Source organism: Triturus cristatus, chromosome 2_1 (assembly GCF_964204655.1).
Source record: "Triturus cristatus chromosome 2_1, aTriCri1.1, whole genome shotgun sequence".
Taxonomy (NCBI): Eukaryota; Metazoa; Chordata; class Amphibia; order Caudata; family Salamandridae; genus Triturus; species Triturus cristatus.
The window spans coordinates 827,145,686-827,166,382 of record NC_140581.1 but is presented as its reverse complement, the minus strand read 5'-3'; the positions used below and the strand labels follow the sequence as shown (position 1 = coordinate 827,166,382).

The window sequence follows — 20,697 nt, the reverse complement described above, 5'->3', positions numbered from 1 at the left end:
AGTAATGAAAACATGAACAAGCAGAGGCAGGCCAACAGAAAGAAAAGAGTGCTGTCCAAGTATCGTAAATCAACATGAAGAGTAAGAGCGCATGCAACAGGGGTAGTCCTTATGGAAGGTTACAAAAGTAGAAAAGGAGAGACTACTAAGCATATTAAACAATAAAAAGCAGGCATTTAGAAAGAACGGTAAAAGTAAAAGAAAGGGGAGGTGCTTAAAGCCCATATTCTAGATTCAGCATGTCTCGAAGAGATAGTCCATGCGCTGCCTAGGTGAGACCTAAAAATTGGTGTCCTGCTAACATGAAGTGCTCAGGTAACCCAGAATCTCTTATGTATATCCTCTCATTCTGGTTTTGCTCCACATGTTCATGAGATACTCAAAGGAAAAGGCATGTGATTTGTGCATGCCTAAGTCATTCACAGTGTGCAAAAATCTGCAGATATGGTTCCTGTTGTGGTACATAAAATATAATTATGTTTTATGTTTTCATAAGGAGTTCTTCAATGTACTTCAGATTTTCCAAACTATTACAAAATGTTACTCATTGGGTTAATTATTCATTCTTTTACTCTCAATAAAACTGGTGTAGCCTCAGTGCCATTTCAATAGTTGTTTCAAAATTTAGCCTACAACAACATTTGATCAAGTTTTTATTATGTCATGTAACCTGTCATTTATTTATTTATATATATTTTTTTTAGAGAGAAGGTCAAGTGGAAGCTGGGTTTATAACAGCCGCCACACGGTTGAGAGAGGATGTTGCAACAAGCAATCTTGAGCAGGTTAGTGGCTTAAATGATCTCCCATTTTCTGGGCTGCAAAATGTAGGTAATTTGTTTTTATCAATGATATCTTCAGCCTTTAAATGGTGACGACAAAGTTTGAGGGCAAAAAGGAAATTAAATTGTAATCACGCCATTGCCCATTACCAGGTCAGTGTTGGCACAGATGCGGCTAATTCTTTCCCAGGCTAGATCACGTAAATGGAAAAACACAGTAAGAAAGTAGTCTAGATTGTATTCTCTTTCCTTTAAATTTGTATTACCTCTTCCCCAGATGGCAAGGTTACTCAAGCTATTTTTGTAGTGCAATGATAGAAAGTATAATATATAAATATGTAGTAACAGCCCACAATTCATCTACCATCTCCTATCACTTAATGACTCTGAACTTGTCTTTGATTCTGTCCATGATTCCCCTGCCTATTAGTTAGGTTTGCGTTATAGCCATATATACGTTTTGGATCCTAGATACATGTGTGGCTACGTCTGCACCCAGATCTTGTCCCTTTATGCCTGCAGGCTTTCCTGGAAGTAAATCACTTTTCTCTGTTCACTTACGTGCAAGTTGAGTGAAGGGCCGCTGTTTCCTCTGGTACCTCTATATTAGTTCCTGATTTTGAAACTTAATTTTAATGGTGGACAGCAGAAAACCATGTTTTTTGAAGGCAAATACAAATGTGAATGTTTTTGAGGTCAGTGTAGTGGCCGTGAACTAGTACAGTCATGAATTTTAGAAGGACACTTTCTTTGGAGAATTTGTTTTACATGTACCTTTTCCATTTTGATACTTTTCAGTGTCACAAACATGCTTAGGTGCAGTGGCAGGTCTGAAACGGTACAATTGGAGCTCCCTTCCATCTGCCACACTACACAGACAACAGTTAATTCTTCCCACAATGATCATACTATTAACATACATTCTGCCAAATAAGTATACTGTCTAGGGTACCAGCAAACACGAACTATCATCCTGCCTGTGCCACTGACTGAAATTGCTTAGCACTGAGCCTGGAGCGACCCTCGGTCTTCATACACGGCAAAAATCACACTAAAAATGCACAGTCCACCATGATTGCCTCAAAAACCAGCCAGTAGTGGATAGCACTTTATGGCCACAGCAAAGTTATAAATGTGCGATATAAATCCTTTTATAAAATGCCATTCAATACTCTTTCCAGCTCGTTTTCATTAGCCTTACAATCGCTTCTGACTCTAATCTATGACCACCAGAAGTAATGTTTGCATTGTTTGTGGCATACCCATGCATCCTGTTTCTGTTTGCAATTAATTTTTTACCAGAACCTAATCATTTATAGGTTGCTACTCACTAATTAATTGCTGACGCTGGCAGTCCAGTGTATGTAGAGCCCAGAGTCGTCAGAAGGTTTTTTGGCAGTAATAAAGTTAAATGTGAGTAGATGTCTTTATTCACATGGCTCTTTTGCCCTTTTTCCAGTCAGTCTTAGTTGGTGAATGATTTACGTATTTACAAGTGGTTCCCCCATGACTGACCCAGAGATACCATACATTGTACATCAAGTGCTTCCCTCACCACCTAAAACCAGGAATGATGCCTGCTTCAAGTATGACTTCACTCAGGCCCCAGAATCATCCATTGGTCATTGAACCACCTTTTGACAGCACCCAGAGCTCCTCTCTCGAGGCTGCAGTGAGTGCATTTAGAAATTCAACACATAGGATAATGAATCATTTGTAACCAAAATGTTTTCCACAGTAAAAAGCAAGAGGCTTTGGTCCAGTGTTCTAACATGAGCTTGCAGTGTTTCAGACACACACAAATCGAGAAACATAAGAATGTTACTCTGCCTTTGGTGCAGTCAACTAACGAACACTCCTTTAGTGCTGTATCAGGTTCAGGTTGCTTGGGCATACCACACAGAACCTTTTGGAGCATTTCCAGACCTGATCCTTAACCAGTTGATCTTCAATTCTACCAAATGCAGGAATGCTCCTCTCAAAATGTCGTAGTTTCAGTGCAGGCTCCTATGGATTGCTAGCCCTCGTCTGGCCTTGGGAGTTAGGTTTCATAGCTTCTCATTCCATGGTAAACACAAGTAGAGGATGGCAAAGCGCTGAACCTTTTCATACATACCCCCAGTCACAGGTCTGGGTTAAATCCATCATTGTTCTTTAGCTCACTTCACCACCCCAGTTCAGACCTAGCCATATGCAAATCAGTCTTGACCCTGTTCCTTATGGGAACAGTCCAGCCCGAACTGAGAAGCCAGGTCTTCCCTGGACCGGAAACAAGCATCCTGGGAAAGGTTTCTGGCTACCACCCCTCATCAGGCAGGCTAGCTTAAATCCAGTGGCAAAGTGTGCAAGGGACCCACGTCTGGGCATATCATGTACCCTGCCAACTTAGAGCGAACAAAGCAAACACAAGGAAATGATGGATGGAGCCCTGAAACTTTTCAGATACTCATCCCCAGTCACAGGTATGGGTTAAATCCATCATCGTTCTTTAGCTCCCTTCGCCACCCCTGTTCAGACCCAGCCGTATGCAAATCAGTCTTGACCCTGTTTCTTATGGGAACAGTCCAGTCCGAACTGCCAAGCCAGGTCTTCCCTGGCCCAGAAACAAGAATCCTGGGACCGGTTTCAGGGTAACACCCCTCATCAGCCAGACTAGTTTGAATCCAGTGATAAAATGAGCAAGGGACCCACGTCTGGGCATACCCTGCATACTTAGGGCGAACAAAGCAAACACAAGGAGATGATGGACGGAGCGCTGACATTTTTCAGACACTCACTTCAGTCACAGGTCTGGGTTAAATCCATCATCATTCTTTAGCTCACTTCGCCACCCCAGTTCAGACCCAGCCATATGCAAATCAGTCTTGACCCTGTTCCTTATGGGAACAGTCCAGCCTGAACTGCCAAGCAAAGTCTTCCCTGTACCAGAAACAAGCATCCTGGGACTGGTTTCGGGGTAACACCCCTCATCAGCCAGGCTAGTTTGATTCCAGTGGCAAAGTGAGCAAGGGACCCACGTCTGGGCAAATCCTGCCAACTTAGGGCAAACAAAGCAAACACAAGGAGATTGTGGACGGAGCGCTGGACGGAGCGCTGAAACTTTTCAGATACTCACCCCCAGTCACAGGTCTGGGTTAAATCCATCATCATTATTTAGCTCACTTCGCCACCCCAGTTAAGATCCAGCCATGTGCAAATCAGTATTGACCCTGTTCCTTATGGGAACAGTCCAGCCCGAACTGCCAAGCTTGGTCCTCCCTGGACCGGAAACAAGCATCCTGGAACCGGTTTTGGGGTAACACCCCTTATCAGCTTAGCTAGTTTGAATCCAGTGGCAAAATGAGCAAGGGACCCACTTCTGGGCATATCCTGCCAACTTAGGGGGAACAAAGCAAACACAAGGAGATGATGGATGGAGCACTGAAACTTTTCATAACTCACCCCCAGTCACAGGTCTGGGTTAAATCCATCATTGTTCTTTAGCTCACTTTGCCACCCCAGTTCTGACTCAGCCATAGTGCTATGGTGGCACAAAACACTGATAATCCAATTTTTGTTTTCATTTTTCATCACTTGCAATAGTGCACAAAACTGGGAATTATAAGTTGAGGTTCCTAAGTTACCCACAAGTGTTTTATGTCTGCTGACATATCTCCATTTCTCAGGCACAACACCTTTTGGGATGTTTTTCTACCTGGTGCCTCATATTTCATATCATTCGCTCGATAAATCAATAACCATGCAAATCGATCAAATTTAAATATTTTTACTATACATTTTCAAAAACAGCTTATCAGCAAATATATACTTTTTCTTAAAATTTTATGCAGCTGCTCATCAAGTGTCATTGTCGTTAGGCCTTTCCCTCTGTTATCCTCTGAATTTAGGCTGATAAGTAGCCTGCCATGTTCTATTAATTTCTCAAAATCATGTTTTATTACTTGTACAATAACTAATATTCCATATTCATGAATAGAATACAAAGCCTTTATACACTGTACAGAAGTGTAGTTTACCATGCTTACATGAATAAATACACCCCTTAAAGACCGACCTGGAATTTGATCTGACAAAAACTTGGACAAGTATACTGATGCTAATATCATGAGCATGATATATTGGTTGTTTAGGCATCAATAAATAATCAAAATTCTCAACTGATGTAATAACACGCTGCATGGACCCAATAATGAACCCTAGTGACCTCATCTTTATCCACTGAAATAAGGGTATGTGTTCTTTATCAAGCATCCATTATCAAACGGGCACTTTTTAGGTACCTTACGAATCTGATAGAGACGTCTAGCTGCAGATTCCTTACCTTAGAATTTCCCATGTGTCAGGCTTGATCCAGAAACTTTTGCTTGAGCAGTACCCCTGCACGTTGCTGTCAACTATATAGGCGCCACGCAGGCGCACGGATGTCAGTTTTTTCTCTGCACCAGTTATGCTCTGATCCGGGAAGAGCTATCTCCACTGTTGTTTTTTGACAGGTCTTTTTTGACTTTTTGTTGAGTTCGGAAGTTTTTTCTGTTGTGTTTCGAGAGATGTCTTCAAGGAAGACAGGATTTAAGCCATGTGGCGATTGTCACTGCACCATGTTGGTTACCGATCCCCACCTCGTCTGCCTTTGGCGTCTCGAGCTCCCCATGACTCGAAGTCGTGCTCGTACTGTCGGGCCATTGCTCCAAAGGCCTTGTGGGAGCGGGCTTTAAAGATCCTTGCTGCCCAGCAGTCGACACCATTCAGCGAGACTCCGCGGAGATCCCAGTCCCGATTGAAGAAGAGGAGGTCACAGGACCACTCCCGGAGCCCAAAGTCATCGTCCTCCCACTCAGAGTCTTCGGGACACTCGGGGAAGAGGCACAACAACAAGAAGAAAATCCAAGCGGATTTCTTCCTCACATCGACTGCCATCTGTTGACGAAGGAGGTAAGGAGCACCAATGCTCTAGGCACAGTTCTGCGGAGTTGGATCCAGGGACGGATTCGCGCCTCCCTCCCTTTCCAGGAGCCGGAGCAACCTCTGCTCAAATGAAAGAGTTATACGTGGCCATATGGCGAGTATTTTAGCGGGCTGACCCCTCTGATGAGCCTTCAAGCCCTGTGGGTTTGGAAGGGGCCCATCGGATTTGAGGCTGTCGGCCACAGCGCCGGTGGGGCCTTTAGGATACAATTCCAGGTACAGGACTGTGCCAGTTGTGCCAACGCAACCGTTCCAGGTATCGAACCCGAAGTCGGTGCCTATGGAGCTGCTGGTGCCGACCGGTGGTTCCTGCCCCATTCCTGACAACACAGAGTCAGATCAGCGTTCCGATGCTGGTAGAACCCAGGAGTTCTATGTTGCCCCCTGAGCAATTGTATGACGTTTCAGTCACATGAGAAGACTGGGAGGGGTCTGTGGACCCTTTAGAATGCCAGGATGTGTCTGCAGAGCATATTGACTGTTAGGAGAAACTTGTTGAAGCCAGTGGACTGGATACATCCCCAGATACTGGCAGATACTAGCATGTTTTCTCTGCCAACTTTGACTACGGAGGAAGGGGCATCTTATGGCAATGTGGTATGGATGGCCTCTGAGGTCCTTGGACTGGAGTTGCCCTCTGAGAAGGGCAGGACTAATTTCCAGACCAAAGTGGTTCAGCTGGAGGTTTCTACCTCTGAACCCCTATTGCCTTTTAATGAGGCACTTACTTATGTCCTCCTAGGCAGGGGCGCCTGTGAACAGGACAGTAGCACGCCACCATTGTCCAGCTCTGGGTGACCCAAAGTTCCTCAGCCAACACCCCACCCCTGAAAGCTTGGTGGTGCAGACTTCAACTTTTCAGGGCACGTTTCCATCCACCCCTCTGGACAGGGAATCCAAGAGGTTGGAATCACTTGGGAAGAAGATGTTTTCTTAAGCATGGCATTGAGGTCAGTGAATTCCGTATGTTTATTGGGCCAAACTCTACTGCCTGGACAGTCAGGTCTGCTGGGATGGGCATTTTGCCCGTTTGGTCCTGCAGGACTTTCTAGTGTGAGGAATCTATCCGCAGCCCACCACCATTAGGGCATGGCTTGGTTATCTATGCTAAGGTAAGGAATCTGCAGCTAGAAGTCTCTATCAGATGAACAAGTTACTTACCTTTGGTAATGCACTATCTAGCTGCAGATTCATTACAGACCCAACCAAGGCTCCCCACTCTGCTGACTTATTTGTTAGGGCTAGGGTCTATCCTTTTGCAGGGCCCTATGTTTGACGAAAGCATACTATACTGACATCCTGCGACGTCATAACTGACTCCACCGACGTCAAGCGGAGCTGAATGGAGCCACCCGAAGGCATGCGCAAGTTGTACTGCTCATGCAAACTTTTCCGGATCCAGCCTGACGACTGGGATATTCTAAGGTAAGGAATCTGCAGCTAGATATTGTCTCTACCAGATAATATGTTACCGAAGGTAGGTGACTTGTTCTGCAGGGCTTTACCACACAGGCAAATTATAGTTAGGTGAAAATTTCAGGGTTAACCTAACATTTTAAACTCAATAAAACTACTAAAATTCACCAGTTATAGTTATCTCTATTAACTATAATTTGTGTCCTGAGGTAACTATAACTCTTGCTCCTGCCATGCACAGTCTTGTCATCAATGATGTAATTTCACATGTTGCAATGATGTTATCTATATTATCATAGTCCATGTCATGAGTGATGTAATATATGGGGAATTTAGCAGTGCTTGGGGATGGCGCGACTTGTAATTAACTTAGGGTATGAGTTATAGTTATTTAAGATAACTATACATGGTGAATTTCAGTGGTTTTGTTTGTTTAAAACGGTATGTTTTAATTGACATTTTCACCTAACTATAACGTCCCTTTAACTTTTGATTTTTTTCAGTTTCTACGTTTTTTTAATGCAAAGTGAGATATTATTACTATACCTAACCTTAATTCTACATTAAGCCTTGTTTCTTTCAATGAATTTCTTGTGTTTTTAAATGTTTGTACAAAGTAAAATGTTATTACCATACATAACATCAAACCCAGGCAGCGCACGGCCTCTGCCACTGGGCCTGGCCTGTGTCCAGACCCTGTGTCCAACCCCATGTAGCCTGCCAAACTAATGGCGCGTACACCATGCTGTTGGCTACATTGTTTGTGATAGCCAACCCCACGCCAAGCACGACCTTTAACACCAAGACATAAGAAAGTGGGCCTATTGGCTTTATCAAGCAGTGTGTGTATATATATATATATATATATATATATATATATATATATATATATATATAAATTAGCATTTAAAAAACCTTAAAAATTCATTGAAAAAAAACATAGGTTTCAGGGACGTTATAGTTAGTTGGACATTTAACTCGTACAAAACCAGAGAAATTCGAACGTTATAGTTAGTAGAGCTAACTATAACTCGCACGGCCGCAATGCACTGCTGATGACGTCACATATTACATCACTCATGACATGGTCAGTGACATCACTGATGACATCTCAAATGACATCACTGATGACATCATCCAGTGAATGTGTTTTTGTAAAGTTTAAATATATTTTATATATGTTAATGCCAAGGTGTATTGAAGAATGAGTTGGTGTATAAGTGTGTGGGTGGAGGAATTAATAGGTGTGTGACTGACTTTATAAGTTATTGATTAAATGTGTCTTACTGAATGCATGGGTTAGTGACTAAACTGTGTGAATGTCTGTATCAGTCTCTCAGTTGTTGTGTAATCTGCTGCATGGGTTGATGATTAGGTACATGACTGTCTATATGGGTTACTTATTGCTTGCATGAGTATCTGTATGGGTGCCTCAGTGATTGTGTGTGTGGGTGGGTCGGCGGTGTGTGACTTTCTGCCTACATGTGTGAGTGGATAATTTACTGGGTGTATGGGTTCAATAGTGCATGTGGAAATAGCTGTATAGGTGAGTGAGTGTGTGTATCAGTGTGTTGGTGAGTGAATGTATGTCTCACTGGTATATGTGTGAGTAACTACATATGTGAAAGGAAGTATGTGTGAGTGTTGGAGTATATAAATGACTATATGTGAGAGTGAGTAATTGTGAGAGTGGCTGTATAAATGAGTGTGTGCTTGTGTTAGTGATTGTATAAGAGAGTAAGTATATGTTAGTATCTGTAGGAATAGGTTAGATAGTGAATATATAACTGTATAGGTGAGTAAATGGCAGTGCTATTGATTCTTTACATGACTAGCTAGGTGTGTTAATAACTATGGATGAGTGACGGTATATGAGTGTTTGTATAGGTGTATGAGTACATATAATAGTGCTGTATTGATGAGTGACTGCATGTATGAGTAACTGTGGGTGAATGAATGAATGTGTGTGTATAGCTAGGAATTAGTCAGTGGGTATATAGTAACTGCTATTGATTTGTCTATGGTTGCGAAAATGGTAGTCTGTATTTTAGAGTGGATGTATCAAAGGCTATGTTAGGGTGTGAGGAGGTGCATCAGATTATCACGTGGATGATGTAATCAGTGATGCCATCAGAGATGTCATTTGAGATGTCATAAGTGATGTCACTGACCATGTCATGAGTAGTGTAATATGTGACGTCATCAGCAGTGCATTGCGGGGGCGCGAATTATAGTTAGCTCTACTAACTATAACGTACTATTTTCTCTGGTTTTGTACGAGTGAAATGTGCAACTAACTATAACGTCCCTGAAACCTATGTTTTTTTCAGTGAATTTCTAAGGTTTTTTAAATGCTAATTTCTAACTATAACATCCCTGAAACCTATGGTTTTCTCAGTGAATTTCAAAGGTTTTTTAAATGCTAATTTCTAATTATAATGTTCATTAAACCTATAGTTTTTTCAGTGATTTTAAATTATCATTCCATTCTCAACTTGGTGAAAACATCCGATATCGCCAATTTTCCAGCAATAGCTTCTGCAAAAAAAATCTCCACAAATGAGAGCAACAACTAACGCTAATAATATGCCGAGTAGGCGTTCCTGTGCCAAAATAACACGAAAACACTACTTTCCGATATTTTCAACGAGCAGCTAAATCTGCGGTGCGATCCAAAAGCAGGCGATAAGCTGCGTTAGCAGTAGGAATGTAACAAATGCATTTTACTGGTGTAAAGTAGGACGACTATCTACAGTGTGAAAGGGAGCCCAGCCCAAAATCACATCTGAAGACCAACACATGTCATAGAGCTACTGATCATGCACCTCCGACACCCAAGAAGGCCACAAAACCCACTCCCACCACCCTCAAGGCCACCCCCCCTACTACCAACGAGGCAGCGCACAGCAGGACAGCGCACCTTCCAAAAATGGCATGGCCCCTCAGCCACACAATAGCTGAATGTTGAGAGATGTGGCAACCAAACATGTGTGAAGGACGCAAGTCACCCACCAATAATAATGCACACAATACCAAGTGTAGCGGTGATGTGCTAGACAGACCTCACTATGCAGAGCACAAACCTCTCCATGTGTACATATACTGCTGGTGCTTGTAGTGTTGTGGACACAACCATGTTACCTCAGGCAGTGGGGAAGATCTCGGTCATGTACCTGTGTCGTCGTCCCCTGTAAGCGGAAGCGCAATGGGTTGGTCCAACATACGCCACTCCAGCGTAGAAGTGTAAATAAGTAGGCCGGGTCTATGGGTGTGGTTCACTTGTGTGAAGGCCAACGCGTCTGCCAGAGCAGCGGCCCTCACCCTACCACGTGGCTACCGCCATGACCGCGGGCCTCCTCGACACAGGCCCCCTGCGAACACAGCGGCACAGCACCGCAGAGTTATGTCTGTACAGACTACTGCCTTCGATCTACTCTGCGGACAGCAGGGCTCACAATTCAGATGGAGTCGCGAATGCAGATGACGCAGTCCAGTAGGCAAGACACATTGCTCCCAGTGCGGCCCGCCCGGACTACGCATCATTGCAGGCTGCGAACACGCTGAGCGACAGAGGTACCACTAACTCAGTGCACCACAAGTCAACGCCACATGGCCTTATTAAGGCAGAATTCATTAGACAAAAGACATTGCTACCAGTGCGGCCCGCCCAGACCACGCATCATCGCAGGGTGCGCACATGCTGAGTGCTTCAGGTGCCACTAACTCAGTGCACCATAAGTCTTCGCCACGTACCCTTATTAAGGCAGAATTCCTTAGACAAAAGACATTGCTACCAATGCGGCCCGCCTGGACCACGCATCTTCGCAGGCTCCGCACATGCTGAATGCTTCTGATGCCACTAACTGTACAGCTCAACTCAACGCCACGTGACTGTGGGCACTTGCTGACCACTGCCTCTGGCCTACACTGCGGTCAGCAGGGCTCACAATTAAAATTGAGTCTTGATTCATTCATTACAGAGTTCATGAGGCAACTAAATACAACGTCCCTAAAACCTACATAATATCCTTTTAGTATCCTTGCTTCAAGAACTTTTTTGATCTCAATTATAGCTTTAGTACAATGACCAAATTCATCTTGCAAGTCCAAAGGAACACTGAATGGCAGTCTACACTGCGGACAGCAGAGCTCACAGTTCAAATTCAGTTTTGATTTATTTATTGCAGAGTGAACTGTACTCTGTTATTGGATTTTCTCAAGAGGAAGTCACAAAATGCATTCCTCGATGTCTGTGCTGACTACTGCCTTCGATCTACACTGCGTACAACAGGGCTCACAATTCAGATGAAGTCGCGATTGCCGATGACACAGTCCAGTTGGCAAGAGACATTGCTCCCAGTGCAGCCCGCCCACACCACGCATCATCGCTGGCTGCGCACACGCTGAGCGCCACACCTACCACTAACTCTATACAGCTCAAGTCACCTCCACGTGGCTGTGAGCCCTTCTTGACCACTGCCTCCGGTCTACACTTCGGTCAGCAGGGCTCACAATTCAAGATTAGTACAGATGCAAATTGTGTAAGAGACTATAATCGGTTAAGAAAACCAAATGCTCCCAATCTGTGCAGCTCAAATGAACACCACGTGGCTGTGGCCCTTTGCTCACAACTGCCTCCGGCCTACACTGTGCTCAGCAGGGCTCACAATTCAAATTCAGTCTTCATTCATTAATTTCACAGTCCAGTAGGCAACTAACTATAACGTCCCTGAAACCTACATATTTCGACAGTGTATTCCATAAATGTTTCATCTTTTGTTCCATACACCTACACTGTGGTCAGCAGAGCTCACAATTTGAATTCAGTCTTGATTTATTAATTACAGACAGAATTGTTCTCTATGTCCTCGGATTTTGTCAAGAGGAAGTGGCAAAAAGCATTCCTCGATGTCTGTGCTGACTACTGCCTTCGCTCTACACTGATAGCAGGGCTCACAATTCACATCGAGTCGCGATTGCAGATGACGCAGTTCGGAAGGCAACAGACATTGCTACCAGTGCAGCCCTCCCAGACCACACATCATCGCTGCCTGTGCATACGCTGAATGCTTCTGATGCCCCATCTCAGTGCACCACAGCTCATGGACCCTTTATAATACAATCTTTTGTGTATAATTTCGGATCTGCTGCCCCTACCTCAGTGTACCACAAGTCATGGACCCTTTACGATAGAATCTTTTGTGTATTATTTCACATCTGGAGCCCCTACCTTAGTGCAGCACAAATCATTGACCCTTTATGATTGAATCTCTGTGTGTGATCCGATGATTACTGTTGTACTTGTTGCCAGCACTAACCATTCCCTGAGGGCTGGCTTACACTCACCCCACATGCACCCAGCACAGACGCCACTGGACATGTGACCCTGGTAATAAAAAGGGGCCGAGCGCACGTGTCTGTGTGTTCATTATGTATGCATGATACTGCCCCAGGGCCCTACCACATTACATTCTGCTGTGGACAGCGTATGCAACCATGTTACCTCTGGCAGTGTAGAAAACTTTGGTTATTTAACTTTGTCTCGGTCATTGTATAAGTACGTAAGTAGAGACTTGATCTTTAGAATACTGCAAGGAGAGTGTATAGTGAATTTATAAGTGCTTGGGATTTGCGGAGTCATTGTATAAGTACATCTGTTGGTGCAACCTAACCCCGAACACGAGCTTGGCTCTAATTGGCTGCCCTCCATGTGCCAAAAACTTGAACTTTGCATGGCCCTGTATTGTTACAGCTTCAACACTCCACTGAATGTGCAATAAACATTCATATCCACACAGATGTGTCATGTCCACCATCTTTCATGTGTGGAACTATGGATGAATGTATTGTCAGTGATTCCCCGTACCTTCCATGTTGGCCATGTTGTGGGACTTGGCTCACAGAGTGACACATTGGCGCTTGCAACCTGGGTGACGTCAGCACTACAACAGGGACACCCGCATCAGTTGATTCCTCATACAGCCCAGGACGGAGCCACACCCATAGCTCCGGAGTCATTCTTCACAGCCTCACACAGGACTGGCATACACCAGGCCAGCCCACTCCGCCTACGCTTACAGGGAAGGACAACAACACTACATGGCAGTGATCTGCGGGTCACAGCCTAGTTGTCAGTACACCACAGCCACTCCCTCACGGCTGGTATACACCCACACCACACCCATCCAGCACAGGCATCACAAGACACGTGACCCTGCCAATAAAAAAGACCGGGCGCACGTGCCCTATGCCATTTCAGAGTTGTCCGCACCGGATGCACTTCGGCCGGCACAGGCACACGGGCACGGGACGGTGACTTTCGGTCCACTTAGGTACGGGTACCGTAACTGCTGAGCGGGTGTGCAGTCTGCGGTGATGGCCCGTCCTGGCAGTCTGGACAGCTCAGGGTTTGTGTGCCCTGCTTTACCGCAGTGTAGGCCTGAGCCATCAGACAGCGCAGGTCTACCGCCACGTGGCGTCGCCTCGCTGGTCACAGAGTTAGTGGCACCGCAAGGGCTGAGCGGGTGTGCAGCCTGCAATGAAAATCCGGGTGCACTGGTATGTCCTCTGCCATGGCGAAATCAAGACCCAGCACCAAATGTGAGACCTGGTGGCCTGCAGAGCGGGCTGCATAATATGCAGGGTGCCCTGTCCACGGGCCCCGGGCTTTGGGCTTACAGCGGCACGTGGTAGGCCCTCTTTTCTACATGCAGGTTGGGAAAGGTGAGCAGAGAGGCTTGTTTGCGCAGCGGCGGGCAGTCACCTCCGGGCAGTGGGAGTGGATGTGGTGCAGCAGCCTGGATGCGCAGCGGCGACACCTCTGGGCAGTGGAAGTGGATGGGGTGCAGCAGCCTGGATGCACAAAGGCGGGACAGCGATTTAGGCATGCGCAGTCGTATGTACTCTGCCATTACTGATTTTGTACTATGTTTCAGATGAGTGAGCGTGAGGGCTCCACTATGTCCCGGCACATGGTTGGAGACACACCGGTGGCCGAAAGGAGAGCTGTGAGGGTTTTGTCCACAGTGTGGGCACTCACTGTCCCTCTCCATCTCTTCCTTTCTCTCCCTCACACTGTTTCTCTTTCTCTCTCTCTTCCTCTCTCTCTTCCTCTCTCACCCACTCTTTCTCTCTCTCTCACTCTTCCTCTGTTTCTCTCTTCCTCTTTCTCATACTGTTTGTCTTTCTCTCTCTCTTCCTCTCTCACTGTTTCGCTCTTCCTCTCTCTCTCACTCTTTCTCTCTGTCTTCCTCTCACTCTTTCTTTCTCTCTCTCTCTCTCTCTCTTCCTCTCGCTCACTCTTTCTCTCTCTCTCTCTCCTTTGATGGACGCATGATGCACAATCTTATCTTGCTTTTTGTCTAGCAGGCTGTGATTCACAGATTGACGACCCCACCCCCCCCACACGAATCTCCTGCCACAAGGCGATGACTTCAGTTCCACTGAGTTAGTGCCACCAGAGCTGAACGCGTGTGCAGCCTGCGAAGATGCGTGGCCATCAACACCCACTCTGAATTGTGAGCTCGGCTTGACCACGTGTACGCAATGGCTGAGGAGGTTTCTTTGGCACGTGGTGGACCCTCTTACACACACGCTGGTGGTGGAAGGTGAGCAGAGGGGCTTGTTTCCGCAGCAGCGGGCAGTCACCTCTGGGCGGTGAGAGTGGATAGTGTGCAGCAGCCTGGGTGCACAAGAGCGGGCAGACACCTCCGAGCAGTGGGAGTTGATGGGGTGCAGCAGCCTGGGTGCACAGGAGCGGGCAGACACCTCTAGGCAGTGGGAGTGTATGGGGTGCAGCAGTCTGGGTGCGCAGGAACGGGCAGTCACCTCCGGGCACTGGGAGTGGATGGGGTGCAGCAGCCTGGGTGCACAGCATCGGGCAGCTACCTCTGGGCAGTGGGAGTGGATGGGGTACAGCAGCCTGGGTGCGCAGAGGTGGGCAGACACCTCTGGGTGGCAGCAGTCGATGGGGTGCAGCAGCCAGGGTGCGCAGGGGTGAAACTGAGAGTTACGCATGTGCAGTTGTATGTACTCTGCCATTCCTGATTCTATACTATGTTTCAGATGACAAACTTGAGGGCTGCACTATGTCCCGGCACGTGGTTGGAGACACACCGGTGGCAGAAAGGTGAGCTGTGAGAATTTTCTCCACAGTGTCAACACTCACGCTCCCTCTCCATCTTTTCCTTTCTGTCACTCACTCTCTTTCTCTCTCTCTCTCACTCTCTCTCTTCATTTCTCTCTGTCACACTCTTTCTCTCTTTCTCTTCCTCTCGCATTCTTTCTTTCTCTCTTCTTCTTGTCTGTCTCTCTCTTTCTCTCTCTCTTCCTCCCTGTCAGACTGTTTCTCTCTTCCTTGTATCTCACTGTTTCTCTCTTTCTCTCTCTCTCCCTCTCTATCTCTCTTTTTCTGTCTTCCTCTCTCTCTCACTCTTTCTTTCTCTCTCTCTTCCTCTCTCTCACTCTTTCTGTCTCTCTCTCTCTCCTTTGATGGACGCATGACGCAAAATCTTATCTTTTTTTTTGTCTTGCAGGCTGTGATTCAAAAATTGTGGAGGGATGACACGCCATGCCAGTAACTACTTTTATTTTGTTGTTTTGTTTAAATAAAATGTTTTATATGTAAATCCATAGATGACTGAGATTCTTATTTGTCCAACCTCACATGCATCTTCTTTATTATAATTGTGCGACATCAGCCAATTTGTTACGTTCCAGATTTCCTAAGGTTGCTGTCACATATGTTTGTGGGGGGTGGGTGTGAAGGGGGGATGGCAGACAAGGGGCTGGTGGCAGGGTGTGTCGGAGCAGTGTTGGGTGTCCGAACTGCATGATCGTTGGCTCCATTGCATCTGTTGTCATTCAGGTGTGGCTCTGGGCTGGGCTCCCTTTCATGTTGCACGTTGTAGTCCGAGTTTACACCAGCTCAGAGCAGGTGTAAACTTCCTGCTACTAACACACCATATTGCCTCTTTTGTACTCTCTTCGACGATCTTGCTGGTGGTTGAGAAACTTGCGAAGTGATGTTTTCGCTGCTTTTTGCACGGGAACGCCTACTCTACATCTCATTAGTAATATTTGCCAGGGTCATCGGTGACAATGCTTTTTGAGGCCGCTATCGCTGGTAAACTGGTGACATGGGCTGTTTGCTCCAGCTGGTGAATGGTGCGTTAAATTTATCACCATTTTGGTTGCGATGAAATGCCGTTAATTCAGCGATGTGTCCTTCAGAATATACCCCTCGGTGTTTGAAAGACTTAAGAAGTACTTGAGTGCCGCGCTGAGAGCCGTGCACCCATCGCTTTCACTGGGGGGGCCGCGCTAGAGTCGCGGCTGCATTTAATAAAGAAGAAAAACTCCACTTTCACTAATTTACATTCGCCTCAGGGACCCCATCCCCCGAAGCATGCCGACATGTTCATTATTTAATAAACAAAAACGAGAAGAGGGCTGCGTTGGCCCCCTTCCCGTGGCCAGTTCCGGCCCGAGGAACCCATCCCCCGGGGCCTGGACTCACTAGGCCTGGGCCAAAATTCCGGTCCGCTTGCGGAAATTGTGATAATTTGGCATTTTCGCATTCCGCAGAAAGCGCGAAAATGTAAACATTTCCGCAATCTGCATTTTACCGGTAGTTTTTTTCTTGCTTGCGCTGTATAAAAATGCATTCTCGCGTGCGCGCGATCGCCTTACCTGAATCCCCGCGTTCGCCGACAAGTTTTCCCGATCCGGTCGCGTTCTCCACGAGCTGTTGGATTGTTGGTAGCCATTTGCGCTGTTGCTACAGTTCGCGCCTGCATTAATGTCATTTGTCGCACAATCACGTCTTTCTTCTCGCGATCATGCACCGCGAGAGTATGAGAAGATTGAGATCTCAAACACATCATTCTCCACCGCGAGCGAGAGCGTGAGGGCGCGGGCACGTCATATCGAACACGAGCGGGCCGGACAAGTGAAAACAAGATGGCCGTGCCTGTAACCGCATGGGTAAGTTGGCGAGCCGCGATCACGCAAAAAATACCGCGAACAGGCGGGAAAAATACTTCCGCGTCTTCGCGATATTTCCGGCGTGTTTGCGGAGATTTTCCACATTTTCGCGATAGTTTGCGAAAGTGAATTTCGCAAATTCCGCCCACCTCTAGGCCTCACCGGCGGGGACCGTGGGGGGAGCTCCAATGCCCTCACGGGAGCCGGCATAGCTTTTCCACACTGGGAGCTGTTGACATGCAGCTCTCCGTGTGGAAAAGCAATCAGCTTTGGATTTTGGAAGCGAGAGCAGGTTTCCCTGCTTTCGCTTCCAAAATCCAAAGCAAGTTTGCTATGACAGGGCGAAAGCCGCGTGGCTCGTTGTCATAGCAAACAGCAGTGTCCAGAGGGTGGGCACACTGGGACACTGCATGAGCCGGCCCTAGGGGGTGGCGGTCCCCAGGGCTATCACGGGCTCCAGGAGGAGGGCCACGCACACCCCCTCCCAACATGAGTGAACCCCCGGGGAGGTGGTGGTCCCCGGGGCCGGGGGGGCCCTAGCGAACCCCCGCTATTATTTTTTAAGAAATGCCCCCAGGACCTAGCCCACCCGGGGGCCTCATTAAAATAAAACACTTCATTGTTTTTAAACAATTTGGCGGAATTCACGACCCCGGCGCATATTGCGCTGAAATAAAAAAAAAAATGCTTTTTTTGCCTTGGGTGTCTTTCTGGGACCACCTGAGCAGGCCTAGGGGGTCAGGGTATTTCTACCCTGCCCCCTTCTCTTGTTTTATATCTTTGTCTCTCTGTTGACTCGCTCCTACCGAGTCACAAGATGGCTGCCAACACTTCCTGGTTTGGAGTGTTGACAGCCAATTAGAATGAAGCTCGTGGTCGTGGCAGCCAATTAGAATGAAGCTCGTGGTCGGGAGGGGTCGCAACTCCACTGCTGCCCTAGATATCGAAACTTTTATTTTTTGAATTTCTCAGCAACTACTGAACGGATTTACACCATTTAAAAAAAAAGGTCGCTTTCTGAACCAAGCACTACCCTTTTGCCAAATTTGGGGTAATTCCGTTAAGCAGTTTCGTCTGTAGCCTTGCTCGAAGTTTCCTATGGGAAATTTATTTTTTTACTTTTATTTTATGAATTTCTCAAAAACTACTGCACGGATTTACACCATTAAAAAAAAAGGTCGCTTTCTGAACCAAGCTCTACCTTTTTGCCAAATTTGGGGTATTTCTTTTCAGCAGGTCGGGCTGTAGCCCGTCTCAAAATTTCCTATGGAAATTAAGGTGGAGAAAATGCATTTTGGGACCCCCCTTTTATCTCAGCCCCCGCTTGATGAATAACCCCCAAACTTTCAGGATAGGAGCTGACCTGGATAGACTTATTTATGGGAGACTTTCACGAGGATTCGTCAAACGACGCCAACGTTATTAGCAAATCAAAAAATGCTTACCTATGGAAACTAGGTTCTAGCTATAACTACCTACTGGTGACCGCCAGTAGGTAATATATATATATAACTCAATAGCGCATCTCTAGAAATCACCAATATTTTTTATCAGATCTATATTTCAATAATTCAATCAAGTCCATTTTTAATAATGATTATTATAAAATATTTAATAAAGTTCTAATGAAAGAAAGAGTTCAACTTGTCTCTTAGTCTTTCTTTTGAAAATGGTAAAAGAAAAACTCAAACATGTTTTTTTGTTGTTGAGAAAACCAACATGTTCCAGAGTCTTTATTTTAACATTCTTTAGCTCACGACATGCAATCGTAAAACAAACCACAAGAGAGCCTTACACTCTAGCTGAGGAGAATAGAGCTCCATCTCGTAGTGCTTTAAAAAGATATGGTAAGTTGTCTTGGAGCCATGGATTCAACAACCTAGGAGACTTGCTGTTGTTTTAAAGTTGTTTGGAGGCTGTTGCACTTCCTACAGCACCCAACATTAGAAAAATGCTTGTCGTGCTCCTGCCACTTCTAGGAGCACTAAAAGAATGAAACAATGGAATGTTAAAATGCCCTAAGGAATCATGGTACATACAAAGGTGTGGTCCTATTAGCAGAGAATCCAAGAAAAATTCTATATATTTAATTTGCAATACAGGCGGGCGAAAAACAGGATTATGAATAAATAACACTTACTGCTGTTTTGAAAAATCAAACCAAATTTCATATATCAAACTCATTCATAGTATATACAATATCCCTAGAGTTTTTTCCATAGTGGTTGCATCGAACAGAGAGAAAAGGAAAGTGTTAATAGAGGAGTAATCAATGGTCGTTCACAGAGTAATCAGCATTAATCATCAGTGGCTCTGAGAAACAGAAATTAGCCAGTCTTAATACACTTTTTCTTGTTCCAAAGGGTGGTGGCTGAATCAGAAACACCACTTAACAGCACATATATTGTCAATCCAGGCTCTGAGGGTTAAAGTTACACAAACCTATGACCTGTAACAATGTACCACTCTTGCTGTTTCTGTATTCTTTGTAACCGAATTACCCCTACAAGCAAAGGGTATGTTTATGCTGTACTTGCCAAATTTCCAATTGTAATGTTGTGCGATGCTATTTTCATAGCAGCTATATATTTTGGCACTAAGCATGATATCTTATGTTTGCAAACTGAAAACATTTCAATGTGATTCAATTGCTAATAATCGCCCTACTGTATTGCAAATTAAATAATGCATTTTTCTTGGATTCTGTACTAATAGGACCACATCTTTGTATGAACCATATGCTTCCCAGGTCCTATTGACTTCTTGGGTTACCCCAGTTATTTGTAATAATGTACTAAGGCATCAAAGGGCGATCTATTATAGAAGCAGTGATTAATAAATTAGTGGCTCCTGCTGTTCATTTATTAGTTAAAAAAAAAAAAAATTATTATTGGTATCCCGGTGCCCATACTGGTCACCAACATAACTTTTTTGGGTGGGGGCCGCAAGGTGAGCCCCACGGCCCTACCGGCTCTCATCACGGGTGCTGGCTGTAGTCAGCATTTTTTTCAATTTTTTTAATAATGGAGGGGGCATCCACCCCTTCACCAAGTCTTTAGGGCCCGGGGGCCCCATCTCCTGGGGCCGTTTTCTTTAATTAAGGGGAGGGGGAACACGCAACCCCCCTCCCCAAGCCTTAAAAGGTCCTGGGTACCCCTTTGTTTTTATTTAAAGGGAGGTGAGAACGCGGTCCCTTTCCCAAATACCAATAGTAGCCCCAAGGACTCCATCCTGGGGACAAAACATATATTTAAAGGGGAGGGGGCATATAGCCCCTCTTTCCGAGCCAATTCAGTCACTTGTACCCCATGCCATGTGGCCTTTTATTTTTTTTTAAGGTTGGGGGCACCCATCCCCCGGGGCTTTACGTCAGTACCCAATGCAGGCACCTACAGCACACACCACTGGTGGATGTGGATGCGGAGGCAGCCCCAAGACCCCCTCAGCCCCACCGGCTCACTGCATCGGAAATCGGCTTTGCTCCCACCCGCAGCAGCAGTTTTTGCATGCTCCCTTTGGGCAGAAGAAATGTGGTTTTTCCTGCCTGCAG

At 45.8% G+C, this 20,697-nt stretch overlaps 1 protein-coding gene across 3 annotated transcripts in view; it reads left to right on the top strand.

The window, feature by feature from the left end:
• Window positions 1-20,697, top strand: part of ERCC6L2 (ERCC excision repair 6 like 2) — a 1,253,563-nt gene that overhangs the window by 871,312 nt on the left and 361,554 nt on the right. For all 3 annotated transcript variants that reach the window (XM_085632896.1, XM_085632894.1, XM_085632895.1), the window contains one exon: window positions 705-785. In XM_085632896.1, the coding sequence (XP_085489022.1) occupies window positions 705-785 (81 nt within the window). The remainder of the gene's footprint in view (window positions 1-704; window positions 786-20,697) is intronic.